At 43.0% G+C, this 19,053-nt stretch overlaps 2 protein-coding genes across 6 annotated transcripts; one reads left to right on the top strand and one right to left on the bottom strand.

Moving 5' to 3' along the window:
* Nucleotides 1-1,915: 1,915 nt before the first annotated feature.
* LOC131138688 (methyltransferase-like protein 27) lies at nucleotides 1,916-4,681 on the bottom strand. 4 transcript variants are annotated; one of them, XM_058087835.2, is made up of 6 exons: nucleotides 4,627-4,681; nucleotides 3,351-3,484; nucleotides 2,992-3,120; nucleotides 2,419-2,554; nucleotides 2,256-2,348; nucleotides 1,916-2,174 (listed from the first exon to the last, which is right to left on the bottom strand). In XM_058087835.2, the coding sequence occupies exons 2-6, from the start codon at nucleotides 3,471-3,473 to the stop codon at nucleotides 1,972-1,974; spliced, it is 684 nt and encodes a 227-aa protein (XP_057943818.2). In that variant the 5' UTR covers nucleotides 3,474-3,484; nucleotides 4,627-4,681; the 3' UTR covers nucleotides 1,916-1,971. The 4 variants fall into 4 exon arrangements, with proteins under 4 accessions (XP_057943818.2, XP_078643732.1, XP_078643731.1 ...); XM_078787606.1 differs by lacking the exon at nucleotides 3,351-3,484 and adding an exon at nucleotides 4,366-4,482 and having other exon boundaries at nucleotides 4,627-4,658; XM_078787605.1 differs by lacking the exon at nucleotides 4,627-4,681 and adding an exon at nucleotides 4,323-4,619.
* Nucleotides 4,682-5,593: 912 nt separating this feature from the next.
* Nucleotides 5,594-12,016, top strand: nf2b (NF2, moesin-ezrin-radixin like (MERLIN) tumor suppressor b). 2 transcript variants are annotated; one of them, XM_058087833.2, is made up of 17 exons: nucleotides 5,594-5,891; nucleotides 6,039-6,153; nucleotides 6,939-7,064; nucleotides 7,136-7,258; nucleotides 7,562-7,645; nucleotides 7,720-7,788; nucleotides 7,859-7,941; nucleotides 8,007-8,082; nucleotides 8,220-8,357; nucleotides 9,244-9,318; nucleotides 9,587-9,700; nucleotides 9,786-9,908; nucleotides 10,032-10,249; nucleotides 10,316-10,418; nucleotides 10,510-10,649; nucleotides 10,777-10,969; nucleotides 11,523-12,016. In XM_058087833.2, the coding sequence occupies exons 2-17, from the start codon at nucleotides 6,064-6,066 to the stop codon at nucleotides 11,568-11,570; spliced, it is 1,803 nt and encodes a 600-aa protein (XP_057943816.2). In that variant the 5' UTR covers nucleotides 5,594-5,891; nucleotides 6,039-6,063; the 3' UTR covers nucleotides 11,571-12,016. The 2 variants fall into 2 exon arrangements, with proteins under 2 accessions (XP_057943816.2, XP_078643730.1); XM_078787604.1 differs by lacking the exon at nucleotides 5,594-5,891 and having other exon boundaries at nucleotides 5,945-6,153.
* Nucleotides 12,017-19,053: the final 7,037 nt, after the last annotated feature.

The following is a 19,053-nucleotide window of genomic DNA, read 5'->3' as shown; positions in this document are numbered from 1 at the left end:
ATTTTTTTGTCATTACACAATGGTACTTTGGCATACGAGTGCCCCAACTAATAATGCTTTTTAGACGTGAACCGTTTCTCGGCTGATTTGTTTTTGCTTTGAACTGCATGCTAAACTGTGTGTTACGAGCAGACATAGCCGAGCACAAGTAGTATATAGGGACTTGTGTCAACGGGACAAAGGTGGACGTGTGCGAGCATGCACAGCGCTCAATGTGATGGCGATAAAGACTTGCAAGGGAATTTATTAGTGTCATTATTAGCATGTATTAGCGATTCATTAGCATTTGTGCTTGAACTGTTGTGTTTGTCAAAGATGATAGAATCAAATTTATATGTTGAAAGATCAGCGGATTCATACTTCCACATTGTTGAAGTTGCCAGACAAATAAAAGTGTTTGTCTGTCTCTCTAAATGAGTATTTGGAAGTGAAATGTAAGATACTACTGACTGTTCTTAAGCACTTTTTGTACGTTGTCAGTATTTATCTGGGCCAATATCCCATAGAAATATGATATTAGGCGTCAATATTTATTCAGGATGTGAGTATTTATTTGGGCCAACATCCCATTAAAATATGATGTTAGTTGTCAATATTTATTCAGGATGTCTGATGTTATCAACGGGCCGACATTGCATAAAAATATATCAGTAGACATCGGTATCATCTGTATTTTCCAGATAATGAAAACCCACTAATCGTCATTAGGATCACAGAGGTATGCTGGAGCCTATCACAGCTGTCTTGGGTGAGAGGCGGGGTACACCCTGGACTGGTGGCCAGCCAATCCCAGGGCACATATAGACAAACAACCATTCACACTCACATTCATACCTATGGACAATTTGGAGTGGCCAATTAACCTAGCATGTTTTTGGAATGTGGGAGGAAACCGGAGTACCCGGAGAAAACCCACACATGCACGGGGAGAACATGCAAACTCCATATGCAGAAATTTGAACCCAGGTCTCCCTGATCTCCTGACTGTGCCCAACATGCCAACCACTCAACCACCATGCAGCCCGATAATAAAAGGAAGTGGATGTGGGCAGGGTTTTAAACTGTGTACTGTGTGTGTGTGTGTGTAAATGATTCTGTTGTTGCTGATGTTGCATCTAATTTGGAGAAGATTTTGGCTGTGAGTGTGAATGGTTGTTTGTCTATATGTGCCCTGTGATTGGCTGGCCACCGGTCCAGGGTGTACCCCGCCTCTCACCCGAAGACAGCTGGGATAGGCTCCAGCAACCCCCACCGCCCTTGTGAGGATAAGCGGTAGAAAATGAATGAAAATCACCAAATTCCAATACAGAGATTAGAACATGAAAGGAACAGCATTAAAATGGTTCCAATGCAATTTGTCAGATCGCCTGCAGTTTGTATCCATTAGTAATAATGGAAGGTCAGTCATGGCATCCTACAGAGGTCTGTGCTAGGACCCGTATTGCTACCTTAGGAAATATAATTTGAAAACACTCCATTAACGTCCACTGCCATGCAGATGACACACAACTGTACTCATCAATGAAACCGAACCAAACCAGTCAGCTGTCCAAACTCCAGGCATGTCTCAATGACATAAAGAGCTTTACTAGCCACTGAAGTTGTGCTACAGGAATAGTTGAAATTGAATTATTTTGTTGTAAGCTCATTGTTTGATAAGATCTGTGATATGACTCAGCTTTAATGCTATTTTCCAGTTCCACAGCATGGCGGGCCACATTCGGCCTGTGGGCCTTGAGTTTGACACTATGATGTAAGAGTTGGGAATGTTTTTGTTATAGATTGACAGAGCGGGTGCCCCTCCAACTTTATCTTAATTGACTAGGGCCCCCACAAAGCTAGAAAAGGCCCTGCATGATTGTGTGTAGGAGATAAGAAGGTACATAAGGTGGAAGACGACTTGAATAAATAGACGTGGCATTTATTCATCATCATATTGAGTACAGTAAACACTGACAGCGTTTGTCACAGTTAAAGCTTCTTAAAAAGATAAACACATCCAGACACGTAGCCCTCCTCGTGCTCGTTCACCGCTCGCTCCCACTCCTTCTCCTCTGTGACGTCGACGCCACACCACAGTCCCTCCTCTTCCATCTGCTTTATCTCGTCCTCCAAGGCCGCTTTGTAGCTCAAGTTGCCAGGGTTACTCCTGGTCGTCATGCAGATGAGACCGCCTGCGTGACATTGAGATGATGCAACAAATTGAGTTACTACACACAGAACCAGGTGTATATGTTTGGACCCAACACTCTCACCCTGTCTGGCAGCCTGGCACAGCTCCCTGATGACCTTCACCTCTAAGTGACCCATGCTCAGACCACCAACGACCAGGACTATGTCAAAGTGACCTGCAGGAGGAAACACTGAGTGACTTAATCAGCCCATTGAGTGGGTGCTCGGCAAGCGTGAACGAATGACCTAATTGAACAGGAAGCGGCTCCTCTCCGAGCAGAGCCAGCTTCAGGTCCTGGTACAGTCCACTCTCTGAGGCCTGCTGCAGCATCGCCTCACTTGCATCCACACCCACGAAATGTTGAAATCCATCTTTCGTCATCTGCACCACAGAAGCAGACAGTGAGTGTTATCCCATTAACTAATGGTATTAATGGACACCCTGTCCATACTGTGGCCCAAGTGACCTGTCCCATCTAAACTCTTTAGGCCTAAGTCAATAAATTCATTATTGATATTCATTCATTCATTCATTTCATTCGTGGGGGTCCTGGAGCCTATCCCAGCTGCCTTTGGGCAAGAGGTAGGGTACACCCTGGACTGGTCGCCAGCCAATCACAGACAAGTCCAGGGTGTACCCCACCTCTCACCCGAAGAAAGCTGGGATAGGCTCCAGCACGCCCGCAACCCTCGTGAGGATAAGTGGCATAGAAAATGGATGGATGGATAATTATGTATTTGATGAGTGATTTCTGATGAAATGCTGCAAAAAAAGAATATGGATTGTTGCATGCAGGTGTTTATAAACGTGCTGTGTACCAGTTTGGCCACCATTCCTGTGCCACAGGCAACGTCCAACACAAGGGCGTCTTGGCGCTCGCCACAAAAGTGGGCCGCGACGGCATTGGCTGCCAGACTGGGTGCACGGTAGTCAAGAACTGCTACATCCTGTTGAATAAAGTTGACATTTCAAAACAAACGAGTCACTAAAAAAACAAACTACAAATGAGTAAAACAGGACAGCCATCTTCCTAAAAATGTGTTGGAACAGTCACACTGTATCATATTAACTCTGTTGTCATATATAATATTCACAGCCACTCGAGGGGTGGGGAGGGGGGGGTCACTGCTAGGGGATTACTATGGTGTGCTGCAATATCTTAAGCAGCATTAACAACCTGCTCATAGAAATTGGCCCAGTTGTTGTAGAAGGATATCTTCTCAGATGGCGTGCAGCTTTGATGACATGACACGATGACAGCTTTGACGTCCTCAAACGTGCGGCTGTTCACAGCAGACATTGTGCACTCAGCTGTCAAGGAGGAAGGAGAGACAACGTAACGCAAACAGCTGCGCTTTTCCATCTGGCAATCTGATGGACGTGTCTGGGTTTGGAGGTTGCCAGGAGAACGGTACATTTGGGACTGCATTGTGCCAAGTGTGAAATTTGGTGGATGAGGAATGATGGTGTGGGGTTGTTTTTCCAGGAGATGGGCTTGTCCAGGATACCAAAACATTTTGGACAATTCCATGCTCCCAACATTATGGGAACAGTTTGGAGCGGGCCAATTCCTCCTCCAACATGACTATGCACCAGTGCACAAAGCAAGGTCCATAAAGAAATGGATGACAGAATCTGGTGTGGATGAACTTCACTGGCCTGCACAGAGTCCTGACCTGAACCTGATAGAACACCTTTGGGATGAATTAGAGCGGAGACTTAGAGCCAGGCCTTCTCCACCAACATCAATGTGTGACCTCACAAATGTGCTTTTGAAGGAATGGTCAAAAATTTCATGCTCCTCAACCTTGTGGACACCCTTCCATGAAGAGTTGAAGCCATAATTGCTGCAAAATGTGAGCCGTCATCATATTGAACCCGATGGGTTAGGAATGGGATGGTCACAGCAGGTGAGGTTTGGTCATATAGTGTATTTGCACACATGATGGTGCGTTCACTGACATCATTTGTGTTAAATGTGTGCTTTCTAACAATGGCTAACACAATTGTTGAACTAAATCACACAGAAGCGAAATATACAGCGCACAATGCAAAGCAAAAGAAAACTAAACTTATTAACTACCGACTACAATGAATGCAGAACAAGACAGACCAAACAAACACACAAAAGCAAAGCCAACCCACCAACCTGGGCATTTTTATAAAAGGGAAAATTAAGACGACCAGCGTACTTCTGATCCCACGGGTATGTGTGGAGCTCCGTCTAAAAGCACCATACAAAGTCAGACGCGGAAGTGCGCTGTGTAGCTCCACGTGCACTCAAAAAGGGTAAAGGTCAAGACAACGTACTGGGGACGAAAAGGGAAAAGGCATCTAAGGGAAGTCATAAACATGCGAGGTAGCTAAAGGACATTTTCATTCTCCACGGTCAGATAAGGCTGAACATCCAACTTAGGGGTCTCTGGGGGGAAATCAAGGTATTCGACTCGTACCTGGATAGAAAACAACGGTCCTGCTGTCTGGCTCCGTTTGATTGGCAAAATGGAGTCAAACGTCACTCCAGATTACGTTGGATTGGTGGAACAGAATCACGTGACAGCACCCGACGCGGAAGTCCCTCTACGAGCAATAATTGGTCGAAATAGAAGTAGCAAACGGAATGTAACTCAACACATCCGTGGAAAAGTAGCGTTCGCAAAAAAATGTTAAGTAAAAGTTACAAGTTCGTTGGGAAAGTAGCGTTCACAAAAAATAGTTATTAAAAGTTAAAAGTTAGTTGCAATATAATTACTCTGACAAGTACTGTTTAGCTAAAAAAGTTATTTACCAGGGGTAATGTTCTCCAAATGTTAGTTCGTGGGAGAACAATTACAGTTCCAGTCCAGATGAAAAGAACATTGACCAGTCCAGGGTGTACTCTGCCTCTCGACCAAAGACAGCTGGGATAGGTTCCAGCACACACCGTGACCCAAGTGAGGACAAGGGTCACAGAAAATGGATGGATGGATAAAAAAACATGACAGAAAAAATGAGTATGAAACAAGTATAAACATGTGTGAGGTGTACGACTTGTAGAGAAAAAAAGAAAAAAATGTACTGTACTTGATTTGTCTTGTTTTTATAATGTTTTCTAAATATTGCCTTTTTATTTTGTATTATTTCTTCTTTGAGATGAATTGGTGTATCATAGTCCTATAAAACAGAAATCTCAGTGCAGACTAACAATAGAATTTATGAATGGTTCTAATGTGCATTTATTTGGAATGAAAACTCTATTGTGCTCATTCCAAATCTGTTCAAAGGTGATGAGGCGTTTCTCCAGAGCACAACAGCTTTAGGAGTTTTCGTTATGTGTTTAGTGTCACATTCGCGACGGGGTGTCTTCCAAATGGTCGCGCAGGCGCACTGCCGTCACAATCGGGTAGTGCTGCAGTTCACGATCCGGCCTTTAGAGGGCCTCACTCTGAGTCAAAACAATATTCTGGAAAGTCCTCAACTTGGACTCTCATGCTAAAAGCTAACACATGTAGCTCTCTTCTATAAACTAGCTCCAGCGTTATTTGCCAAAGCAGTCGACGTATGCTACAACGAAATCATGGAGACTTGCGAAAAGTTGGGGGCTTGTTTCAGCCGTATTTGGCGTGTTTTTGTGTTGTAGTTAAAGCTGACGCTGTCTCTTAGTTAGCTTAGCATCGATCTGCCAAAAAAAACTCTTGCTTCTCGTTGAACGAAACAAACGGTGGACTTTTTTTCTCAGGTAATAAGCCTGGCCTACGTGGAGGACGTCTATTATAGTTATTTAGTGATAATTCATATTATATTATACTGTACTTTGTTGCCAGTCACACTCCATGCTTTGTTGTCTTGAATGTTGAAGGGAAAAAGGTGTGTGCTTCTCTCGCAGGTTTGACTGAAATCACCGCCACAAAATGTCCATTTTAGGATTAAAAAAGAAACAGCCAAAGACCTTCAAAGTCAAAGTTACCACTATGGATGCTGAGATGGAGTTCAGCTGTGAGGTAGGACCTTTTAAACACAAAGATAATAGGTCCCCTTTCATGGATGACTAAGGAAATTCGAAAATATTCACATTTAAGAGGCTGAAATCAGAGGACATTTACATATTTAAATAAAAAAACGATTAATCAATGACCAACATATAGTTGTCAATTGGGTATTTGATTAACCATCGATTAAATGATGAATTGTTGCAGCCCTAATTAAATTAATTCAAAACCTTATGTTGTATATTTGTAATATGAGGTTTCCAGCTCATATTTTCATCTATTGTGATCCCCAGAAATGTATTTTCGTTCACCCTTTGAACGATGAAAACAACGATGAAACAAAACAACTCCATCCAAGCTGTGGAAAATAGAGCTAAAGCTACTATGTAAAGAGAAAAAAAACTAGAATATTGACACTTAACAAATAATAACACAAAGTTTTGTCTGGAATACTGTACTTTTTGTTGAATGTTTTTACAAAATATAAGAAATATACAAATATGAAAGCATCATTTGACTTTTCAGTATGCAGCCCACAGTGGACACCCCTGGTCCAACGCATTATAAAAAAGTGGTATGACAGTGATGAAGCAATCATCCCAATCTCCAACCCAAGATCTTGGTGAAAAATGAATGCAACACAGAATAAGAAATAAAGTTGTGACGTTGGAGACGCCTGTTATGCATGCTGTAATCCAAGCTAAAGGCAGTCCATCATACTTTACAATGTGTGACCTTTTTTCCTTAATTCATCTTTTTCACCCATGTAAACAGGATTATGCATGTTTGTTCTTCAGGTCAAGTGGAAAGGCAAAGACTTGTTTGACCTGGTGTGTCGCACAGTGGGGTTGAGGGAGACATGGTTCTTTGGACTGCGTTACATGGTGAAGGACACCTACGCCTGGCTAAAACCTGACAAACGAGTGAGTGGATGATGCAACAGAAGGGAAGAAGTCATTCTTGTGTTTTAAATATGAATGGCTTGTCCACTCAGGTCTTGGACCAGGAGGTTCCCAAAGACTCACCTATAACTTTTCACTTCCTGGCCAAGTTCTTCCCAGAGAAAGTAGAAGAAGAACTCGTCCAAGAAATTACACAGCACCTTTTCTTTTTACAGGTAATCAGCTGATGTCAAAATCATTTATGTGCTTGTTCGGGGTGTCGTGTATTTTGGAGGCCAAAATCAGGCCAAAACATGATTGCAAAACATGAAACTGCTTAGTTTTTGCCTAAACAGCTTTAATACTTTTAAAATAAAGCGACTCCAAATTGTCCATAGGTATGAATGTGAGTGTGAATGGTTGTTTGTCTATATGTGCCCTGGGATTGGAAATTATGTGGACATTTTAGATGGTGCTGAAATTTTAGTAAATTTTAGTATAACCTTATTGCTTGTATGTGTTTAATTTTGTTTTTTTAGGTGAAAAAACAAATCTTAGATGAGGAGATTTTCTGTTCTCCAGAAGCTTCTGTTCTTCTGGCCTCCTATGCTGTTCAAGCCAAGGTAAGAGAGCAGCCAAGTGCATTGATTTGTGTCTGACATGAACGTTTTCACCTTTCTCCTGTCTTCAAACATAGTACGGCGACTATGACCCCAACTTTCACAAGCCAGGCTTCCTGGCTCAGGATGAACTTCTACCAAAAACAGTAAGTCACAGAACAGAAGCATATAAATTATGGAAGAGACCTGAGACCTTCTGATGTGTTTTTACGTCAGGTTCTGATGCAGTACCAGATGACAGCAGACATGTGGGAGGAGAAGATCACAGCGTGGTACGCCGAGCACAGAGGCATTGCCAGGTAGGATCTTGGACCTCCAGAGAACTTGTGTCATCCAGCATCATGGCAATATCTCGCCCTCATAGGGATGAAGCTGAGATGGAGTACCTAAAGATTGCTCAGGACCTTGAGATGTACGGCGTCAGCTACTTTGACATCACTGTAAGTGTTAATTACTGCTGCTTCATATCGGCCACATCAGCTTTCTGCTGGTTGTATCATTCACCAGTTGTTCCTCATTGCTTATCACTATGCTAACGTGTGTCATAACCTTCTTTTCCCTCAATGGCTGCTGACAGCAAAACAAGAGGGACACAGATTTGTTATTGGGGGTGGACGCTCAGGGTCTTCACATCTACAGCCCCAACAGCAAACTGACTCCCAACAAGTCTTTTCCGTGGAGCGGCATTCGCAACATCTCCTACAGCGAAAAAGAGGCAAGTCCACAGAGATGTAATGCAACAGTTGTCTAAAATAGTGTTTGCTTTAGGTTTACAGTTCCCAAACTATCCCGTTAATAAATCATTCTAAGCCTTTCTGCAGAGATTGCTGGTTTCACTGCAGGAATCCACATTATTATGCCACAGCATAATTTTTGTGATGGCAGAAAGAAACAGGAGCATATTCAGGTCATATTTTCAGGCTGAAAAGGACTCCTAAAATAGTAGGGGAAACACTGCAAAAGATATTAATGGCACAGCCGGACATATTTTGATAAAATCTTATTGGTGGAGAGGACCTGAAACTTACTTTAATGGGGACTTGTTGTGTTTTTTCCCACTATTCTGACCTATAAATGTAGTTAGAATGTTGTATTCTCGTGTTAAACCATGAAAGTTTCAGATAATGAGGTTTGCGTATTTGGAAGTGAGCCCTGAAAGATGTTTGGGTTGGCTAAAAACACTCAGTTTAAAAAGGTGTGGTAAAACTGCCCCTTTGTGATGTCACAGAGGGGCAGACTTCCTTATATGGTTCATAGTTAGGTCAAATGCTCAAAAGTGCTTCCTATCACAGCGGAATGGGCATGCCCGAGGTGGGCCATGGGTGGAATAAATTAAAACAGACCGTTTTGGCAGGAAGCACAAATCAAAGGAAATACAGCTGAAATACGTGCAGATTCTGGAAAATCAAAAAAGTTTTCTCTGTGGGTTATTGTGTGTAGCTGCTCTATAGGAGACCACAACTCAATACATCTTCTTTCTCTTTGGGCTTTTCCCTTTAGGATTTGCCACAGCAAATCAACCGCCTCCATCCACAATTCAATAAAAAGTGTTGAAAAATGAGCACAATAGCTCCCCTTTAACGCTATGCTTCATGTTTCAGTTCACCATCAAACCTCTGGACAAGAAGAAAGACGTCTTCAAGTTCTACTCCTCTCAGCTGCGTGTCAACAAGCTGGTGAGTCAGGTCATGCTAACTAGGCGGGTAACGGTGCGCCATAATTGCGGCTCCCTTTTAAGAGCTGGACTAATCTGTATTTGATTAGTCAGTCGATGCGTGAAACTTCCTATCCCTCACATAAAGTGGAAGTGTAAAGTGGAACCGAGTATACCTTTTGTACCGTTGTACCGTGAGGTAGAAAAAGTTCTGTACCAAAAAAAAAAGCTGATTCCCAAGACATGCACCCCTTGTGAACATGACGGCTATGTCTTTGTTGTTTCTTCAGATCTTGCAGCTGTGCATCGGCAACCATGATCTGTTCATGAGGAGGAGGAAGGTGGACTCCATTGAAGTGCAGCAAATGAAGGCTCAGGCCAAAGAGGAGAAGGCCCGTAAGAAGGTTGTGAGGATGGCAACTTGTGAAGTTCAAATACAGCAGTGAATGTTGGATCTTTCGCTCATCGTTCTGTGTGGTCCTGGTCCAGATGGAGCGACAGATCCTTGCACGGGAGAAACAGATGAGGGAGGAGGCGGAGCGGGCAAAAGAGGAGATGGAACGACGACTTTTCCAGCTGCAGGATGAGGCGCGACTGGCCAACGAGGCACTGGTGAGGTCTTCACCTTCAATTGGCATACTTTTGTTCTTACACGTAATCGATGGAGTTTATAAGTAAGGAACAATGCAGTGCCCGTCAGTACACGGATGTTGCCTCCTCTGTGACCTCCTGTAGCTGCGCTCAGAGGAGACGGCTGACCTGCTGGCCGAGAAAGCCCAGATCGCCGAAGAGGAGGCCAAGCTGCTGGCCCATAAGGCTGCCGAAGCCGAGCAAGAGAGGCAGAGGTTAGAGGTCACCGCCATGAAAACCAAGGAGGAGAAGAGGCTGATGGAGCAGAAGATGAGGGAGGCGGAGCAGCTGGCCGTCAAACTGGTGGAGCAGTCTGAGCGCAGGTCCTCATCACTTCCCTTACACGCTACCTGCTCCTCCCCTTCCTCATTGCAACTTTGTCATTACAGACTGAAGGAGGCGGATCACCTGAAGCAAGACCTTACTGAGGCCAAGGATGCCGAGAGGAGGGCCAAGCAGAAGCTGCTGGAAATCACCAAGACCACCTACCCTGTATGTCGATGACCACCATCCCAATACCTCTGTCCATAGTGTTGTCTCATTATGTGCCTTCCAAAAGTGTTCAAGTTGACTTTATTTCCAGCTCATAGCAGCATATTCTGCTCCCCCTGCTCCGCCTGCTCCCCCTGAAGCTGCAGAATTCGCCTACGAAGCCACGTCCTCGCGTCTCGACTTTAAAGACTCAGACATGAAGAGGCTTTCCATGGAAATCGAGCGGGAGAGGTGAGTTGTAGCCTCAAGTGTCTCTAGTGGCTTCTTGTTGCTGTGTGTGTTTATCACGTTGTGTGTGTGTGTGTGTGTGTGTGTGTGTGTGTGTGTGTGTTCGTGTGTGTGCGTGTGCTGGCTGCAGGCTGGAGTACATGGAGAAGAGTAAACACCTGCAGGACCAGTTGAAGGAGCTCAAGTCTGAGATCGAGTCTCTGAAGCTGGAGGAGCAGCAGCAGCAGCAACAGCAGCAGCAACAACAGCAGGCTAGCATGTATGGTCTCCATGGCGATGCCAGAGCATACATCCCAGAACCTGTTTACATTCCGCACAGTAACGTACGTATCTTTGTGTGAATGCTGAAGAGAGAATGTTATTCTGCACCAAAATTCTTCTTATTCATATTACGTGCTTTTTTATGCTAAACTATGTCTACATTTCTCAATCAAACCAAACCATTCCAACATCAAAATGTTAAGCTCTTACAGGGCAAAATTGCCCGCTATTGCCAAAATTCCCTTTAAAAATGAGGCTATACCCATACGAACATGGACAATTTAATATATAATATAGTATTTTAGATATTTTTCTCTTGATTTTGGCCTTTTCACACCAAAACCTTTACAAAAGCTTTGATGAAATTTAATGATCAACAAAAGCTTACAGCCATGCCCATATAAGGAAGACCACGCCTCTGTGACATCATAAAGGAGCAGTTGAGCAATTTCCACACAATTTGTGCTTTCTAGCATAGTATAATCTATACTGTATGTCCCATCAGTACAACTCCTGACATCTGATCAATGGTACCGTCATGTCATATTGAATTATTAATGCTTTAGAGGACCTCTGTGGTTTGTTATCAAAGTATGGAATTCTTGTGTTTGACAGAGAAACTCGGCCTACATGTCTCAGATGGCTTTCTTTGAGGAGGTCTGATGATGATGAGGAGGAGGAGGAGGAGAAGGGTTGGTGTACCAGACTTGTCTGACCAGGACCCTGAACACTAAAGGACTTTTTTCAGATTTTCTTGCCCTTTTTGTTTTTACATTTTTGATGTGACACTTTGCTGCCAGTTGACATTTCAAGTCTTCTACACTCTGACGTCCCTTCATGTCTCACGTTTGGACAGAGTTGATGCCTTTTGACGTGGTTGCGTGTCTTTTAGCAGGTTTCACTCGACTTTGCTACATGTACGTAACGCTCTGGACTCCACCTCCTGCTTGATATCATTTGAATTGTAATTGTCGTGTATTTATTGGTGCCTTTAAAACGTTTTGTTCTGTTTTTTGCCACAATCTTCATTTTCACAACCTGAATTTTTTTTATTGTCTTTTATACTGTATGCATCATTTCAATATAACAGTGCTTGTGTGCTCTGCATATTTTTTGTTTGCTCCTTGCAAGGTCATGATGGTACTCCCAACACCCCACACACACACATCGCAACTGCAGGCTGGCACACCAGTAGTGGTTGTTTTTCTTCGCCACCAGAGGGCAGCAGAAAGCGTGGTGAGGTAGGAGAAGTTATTGAATAGAAACACAATGGTTTGTGTTTTTGTGTTCAATAAGTGGGATGTATAATTATTTTCTAACCCATTTTCATTCCTCCATGTTGATACACGAGAGGCAGCTGAAGCAAATTGCCTTATTTTCAACACATCCACCAGAAGGCAGTGGTTTTTAGTACCCAGCTTCTGGGGAGAGCTTTGGAAGTAGGCCTTGATGGCTGCAGGTCAGTGAACACAGCGCCCCCAGCATGTGCTGGAGGTCAAACAGAAATGCAGAGAAACAGGTGGACCTTGGAGAAGATAGAAGCCTGGAATATCTGAATCAATGCAAGTACTGTACCTAAAAAAGTGTGTATTGGAGCGTAATTGCAGGACATCGTTGGAGAGCGGACGGATAAAGCTGGAGAGTAATGCATCACCTGCACAAAGACGTCACAGGTAATTGGAATCGTCATGTAGGCTTTTAAGAAAGATATGATGGTATCTAATCCGGCTGTGACGTCAGCAGACGGTGAAATCACACTTAGAGCGCCGGGTCTTTGTTGGCAGCGGGCCGATCAGGAGCTCTCAGGTACAATGGGAACGTTCACGGCCAGAATGTCGATCATTTGTGGGGCCTTCTGAATGAATAAATGAATGAATGGACAAGGCTGAGCCGCTGCCACCGCCTTTTTCCTACAACAATCACACTACGCTTGGAGGAATAATGGCACACTCATCCTCATTCGTCCTCATTCAGATGAGGATAATTGGATGAGGCTGTGTTATTGAAGCAGTCCATCCTTGCAGACATGGAACTTGATGCTTTGTTATAACATTATATTCGCTTCTTGCCCTCAAAGAAGACCACAAAAGTCTGAATAATTCATTCCATTTTCCAAATGCTGTCATTCCGTTGATTTGATCTGCTGAATGAAAGATATCAATATATTGCATTTTAGCTCTGTGAATGATAGTTCAATGAGATGAGAAGTGCCAGAATGTTTTGACTGCGTCCATTCAAGTCTTGCCTTTTGGTCATATGGTCAGAAACACAACACACTGGTTTCATTGTTGCCTTGCATCTGTCTGATGAAATCATGCTTTTACTGATGTTTCATGAATCAAGTGACATGTATCAATAGAGTTAGCATAAGGCAGATCTAGATTTGACAGCAGAGGGACACTCATGAATAGATTTTAGCATAACTTCATTTAATAGAGCATTATAAGAATTTGATAGTGATTTATTATTAATTGTAGTGTGAGGGTTTCAACATAGTATGTGATATAATGGTGTTTCATAGAAGTGTTAAAGGGGAACTATTATTTTTCCACTTTTCTGACCTATAAATGTAACGAGTAAATGTAAATGAGTGTTTGTATTCTCATGTTGCCAAAGTTACAGATAAGGACGTTTGTGCATTTGGAAGTGAGCCCATGCTAACTTTTTTTTTTTGCTCGTTTCAGGCGACTGCGTGTCCATAAGTGAAGAGGATGCAGCGTGCTTGCAAGGTAACAGTAATGTTTGTTCTCGCCAAATCAGTTCGTGAGTCAATCAAGTAGCATTGCGTGCACCGGCACCAATATCGTAAAGACATCAGACAGGAAGAATATATATTGACAGTGAACTTTCTTCCCAGAATAACACATTTGTGACTAAATAACGCTAACTTGCCAGCAAACAATAATCCTAAACGTGTACAAACACATGACTGATGCAAGCGTTACACGCCTACTGTTACACATCCACGATTTCCGCCACCTAGTGGCTCTCCGCCCCCTCTTGGCCCCAATGCAAGTGGACTAAATAGAAAATAATCTGCACCTTTTTCTGGATCTGCACCAAAATGTGTTGATGTCCTCCAGAATGTAAATGATCCTGATCGTTAGTGGAAATAACCCAATGAAGCATACCCGTCCTTTCATGTCACACATGCTTATCTCTGCTGGACGCCTCTGACCTGCTGAAGGTGGTGTCAGATTACATATTGATTGCGTGGGCGGATGTGTGCATGAGCTCTCATGCACTTGCTTCTGCAGACCTATGTGATCAATGTATTTGTGGCCGTGCTGTTTGGGCGCCTGCGCGTCGCATATGTGATGAGCACATTGTTTATTGTCTTATTCCAATAGAAGGTTAAATTCTATGTATGTAAAACATGAAGTGTCAACGCCCCGTATACGTGCACCCATCCATCCATTTTGTAAGCCACTAGTCCTCATTAGGGTTGCAGGCCCAGGGCATTTCATACTGCGCAAGTTAGTTGTTCTCATGTTTGGTTGCACCGCCATAGCATGTCAATAGACGTGTGCGTTTATGTCAACACCTCATCAACGTGACAAAAATCTATTTATTGTTATCAGCGTCATATAACGACATGGCCGATGAGGTTAAGGTGCTTATAAATTGTGTTTTATGACAGACTGATATGCCACGTTTAATGAACTTTAATTAGCTCCCCACATTGAGGCGTGACAAGATGTTAATGTCATCATTAGGATGACAGTATAGCACAGACGTGTCCAGACTTCACAAAGACTTCCAGTGGTGGAAGCAAAGACAGGAAAATGTCCTCCTATAGCCTCTTTATGTCCTTCTTTAACCCCCCCCCAAACATAAACTCGATGCAGCAGGTATGACTGCAGTGAGTTGAAGTAACTATTTTGTACTTATTATGTTATAGCTGTGCAGGATTTACTGTATGTCATAAATAATGCAGTACAGGGGTGCAAGTCTGGCCTGGGGGCCATTTGCAGCCCAAAGCACATTTTTGTTGGCTTGGTGTGTTTAAAAAAAATGAATGAATAAAATTAAGCACGGCCTGCATCAGAATATTTTAGGGGCATACTGAAAAGAAAATGGTTACAAAGCTGTGAGAAAAAACGTGTTGCTATATAAAAAAAAAAATAGTATTAAAAACAGTATTGGTATTGGTGTCAATTTGGATATTTCAAAATAATTAAATTATAATTATACAACTTTTACAACATAGGCTTGTAGTCTGCCATCTACAATTATCATTTAAAAACCATCACATTGGCCAGGAATTGGTTGTGAATTAAAAAAAAAAAAGTATATGTCATAAAACTAGGGCTGTCAAAAATAACACGGTAAGAGTTGTCGTAACATTTGATGTTCAACTAACAGTGTGGGTTTATAAACGTGAGTACCCTGGTTATTTCTCATTCCTTCAATGCTAGACGCTGTTTGCACCGTCATATTGGAGTGTGTTGGGATTCAGCCGCTAGCTGGTCGCTACTATCGGCACAACACCATAAGTCCTTCTGGGCACTCGGGAGTGTGACAACCAAAACAGACTTGAAATCCAAAGAATTTCAGCTGGAATAAGTGCAGATTCTGGAAGATCTAGAAAGCTTTCTTTTTTCTGGTTGTTGTGTGTAGCTGCTCTATAGGAGTCCACAATTGGAAATTGGAACCTGATTGACAGTAGAACATATGAATATGAATATCAACATATCGGTTATCTGCAGAATTGGACATTCCTGCTTAATATTGTATTTTAGTTCATTTTAAATCTTGAAAATGGTCATTTTTTAAAGAAAAACTAATTAAAAAGTACTTAAATATGCACATATTTTAAACTAATAGACCTTATTCAACCATTAAACAGCATCATTTATTTATTAATAAAGCAAAGACAGAGTGAAGTGGCAATATTTGAACCGCGATGTGGCGAGGGACAAGTGTTCTGACCTTGTATGGGTTGGTTTTTGTGTGTTTAATAAAGAAAAGTGGCCCCCACCTTCTTTAATTGTTCTGTTTGCAGCCCTTTGGTAGGTTTAAGACCCCTGCACGACACTACTAATACCACTATATACAATAATGTGCTCATAAATGTGTGTACTACTCCAGTACAATAACACATTTCTTGTTGATCATGTGATTAATAGGAACAGTCAATGGACAGCTGACCTTTTTGTCCTTCAAGAGAGTAGTGTAGTGCTAAATCACATTAGACACACACACACACACACACACACACACATTCAGCATGACTTCATTTCATCTCCTAATGGAGAGAAATTCAACAGGCTGAGCAACATTTAATGGCATTGCTCCTCTTCCTCATACACTCTATTAGCCGCCCGTGTCTCTTCTTCATCGCTTCATCCTCATCTTCATTGTCATGAGCATGAGAAGGTGAGGAAGAGGAGGCTAGAATCTTCATTGTTCTGTGAGAATCCTTCCGCCCCCTTCTGTGATCCCCGACAATCGATACGCTGGGAACACGCTCATGAATACACACACAAACATGCATGAGCAGGAAATTGATTGAAGCCATTTCCTGTTCCTATGAGTTCTTTTGGACTTTTAAACACGTGTGTTCTTTAGGTGTGTGTGTGTGTGTGTGTGTGTGTGTGTGTTGGTGACGTGACACATCATGAGATCACATTTCATCTTATTTCTCTCCCCAGCTCAGTAGGACGGCTGTGGGTCTTTTTATAGAGCCACCGTGGACCGTGGACGTGCTGGCCTTCTGATTGGCTGTATAGCCTCAAGGTGAGAACGTGCCTCTACACCCCCCCCCCCCCCTTCCCCCCAATTTATCAGCCGCCCCTTGCCACCACAGCTGCAGGACATGAACTTAGAGCTTTTTGAATGTCTTCATATGACTCTTTAATGTCCTCAATGAAGGACACACGCTTGTCTACAACAGCATGTGTGTGTGTGTGTGTTTGTGATCCTCATTAGCATGTGCGCATGTTAGCATGTAGCGTGTGGCCAGATGGAGACGTGCAGCTGGTGTCAGAGTTGAATGTTACACTGTAATAATATTTGCAGAGTGTGTTATTGCTGTTGTGGACATGTCACACAAGCAGTAACAGATGGACACCGCTGCCTGCTGGCCCACTTCACACAAGACAAATATTACATTAGTACACTCTTGTTTGTGCTAGCAGCCTGCTCCTTTTATTCCCCTCTTTGTGTGTGTGTGTGTGTGTGTGTGTGTGTGTGTGTTCTGTTCATTCATGGGCACAAATGAGTGGCAGTCTTGCATCTCTTTCATCATCTCCTTGAAGTCTTTTTTAGTCATGCTGATGTTAGCGAGCACAATGACACACAACAGGAAACACACGTGGGCTACAGACAAGAAATCACAGACATGAATGGTGGCCGCTGAAAGAGAGACGATGCTGTCTCAGGTGTCTTGTCATTTCTTATTTGAAAACATGTCATACTTAAGGCTAAAAAGCCCACACGGAACAAAGCAAAGTAAAGCAAAGCAAATTTGTTCTGGACTAACAATCACTCCATACTCTTTACTCTTCTCTTGTGTTGCCGTAAGTTATTGGTTTTTTTTTTCTTTTCATTAAAAAAAATCAATTCTCAAATTGTCCGAGTGGTTAGCGCACAGGCCTCACAGCTAGGAGACCCAAGTTCGATTCTACCCTCAGCCATCTCTGTGTGGAGTTTGCATATTCTCCCCGTTTGTGCGTGGGTTTTCTCCGGGTACTCCGGCTTCCTCCCGCATTCCAAACATATGCATGTTAGCTTAATTGGAGACTCTAAAATGTCAATTGGTATGTGAATGGTTGTTTTGTTTATATTAGCTCTGTGATTGGCTGGTGACCAGTCCAGGGTGTACCCCGCCTCGCTCCCGAAGACAGATGGGATAGGCTCCAGCATGCCTGCCACCCTCGTGAGGATAAGCGGTAGAAAATGGATGGATGGGTAACAAAGCTTTACAGTATATAGTATTTAAAATTTCAAATTTTATAAATGGATGTAATGTGAAAACTGCATTTTAGGGAGGGGGGGTCTTGGCCATCAGCCACAATCCTTGTGAGAAACATGAACACATATTTCTTTCCCTTTTCTGTACATTATGATGAGAGAAAACAAGTTAATATGAACTAGATAACAATGCACATTATTGGGACCTACCTATTTCGATTTACGAAGCTCTTCTTCCACTGCTTGTCCGAGGTCGGGTTGCAATGGCAGCAGGCAAAGGAATGGGGTGTAGGCTAACACAACATGCTAACACTGTGCTAACTCATTTCATTGCAGACAAAGAGCTAGCAGGTACATTTCCATGACACACAGACAGACAGTCTTTTTTCTTTTTTTCAGTCCCAGACATTATTTTACCAGGCACTGATGACATACGTAGTTCTCACTCTGCTCTTCTTTTGGCTTTGGGTTTCTCTTTGGGCTTTTCCCTTCAGGGGTCGCCACAGCAAATCAATCTCATCCATCCAACCCTGTCTTCTGCATCTGTGTCTCTCACACCAACTACCCTCATGTCCTCCTTGACTGCATCCATAAACCTCCTTTTTGGTCTTCCTCTACGCCTCCCAACCATCTCAGTCTGGCCTAAAGGACTTTATCTCCAAGGCCTCTAACATGTAATGTCCCTCTGATGTACTTGTTCTTGATCGTATCCATCCTGGTCACTCCCAATGAGAACCTCAGCATCCTCATCTCTGCTACCTCCAGTTCTGCTTCCTGTCTTTTCCTCAGTGGCACTGTCTCTAGACCAAACAACATGGCTGGTCTCACCACAGTTTTGTATAAGTTTCCTTTACCTTTAGCTGAAACTCTTCTATCACATCACGCCCGACACTTTTCTTCACCCGTGGACTTAAAATTCTCCACCTTGTCTGAATGTCATCTGCAAACATCATAGTTTCACTCTGCTCAGCCGCAACAAAATGTTTTAGCAGTCATGGGCCCTTGGAATTGTGGGAACCTTCCCCCCTTTACGGCGCCTCTGGGTATGATGGACTTTTCTACAACCGGTAACCTGCCCATGCCAGCACACAATGACTCCAAATTGTCGGTGGCTTTCTTTAGAGAGCGCTTCTGTGTATGAGCACGCTTCATGGATATGTACGTACGTATGTGTATGTATACCAGATGGCAGTGTGTGTGAAAGCCGTGCAGCTACATTTTTACAAAATGT

Source organism: Doryrhamphus excisus, linkage group LG21 (genome assembly GCF_037039965.1).
Source record: "Doryrhamphus excisus strain RoL-2023G ecotype Guam linkage group LG21, RoL_Dexc_Guam_v1.1, whole genome shotgun sequence".
Lineage (NCBI taxonomy): Eukaryota > Metazoa > Chordata > Actinopteri > Syngnathiformes > Syngnathidae > Doryrhamphus > Doryrhamphus excisus.
Note: the sequence above shows the minus strand (reverse complement) of the source record. Positions and strands in the feature narration are given on the sequence as shown.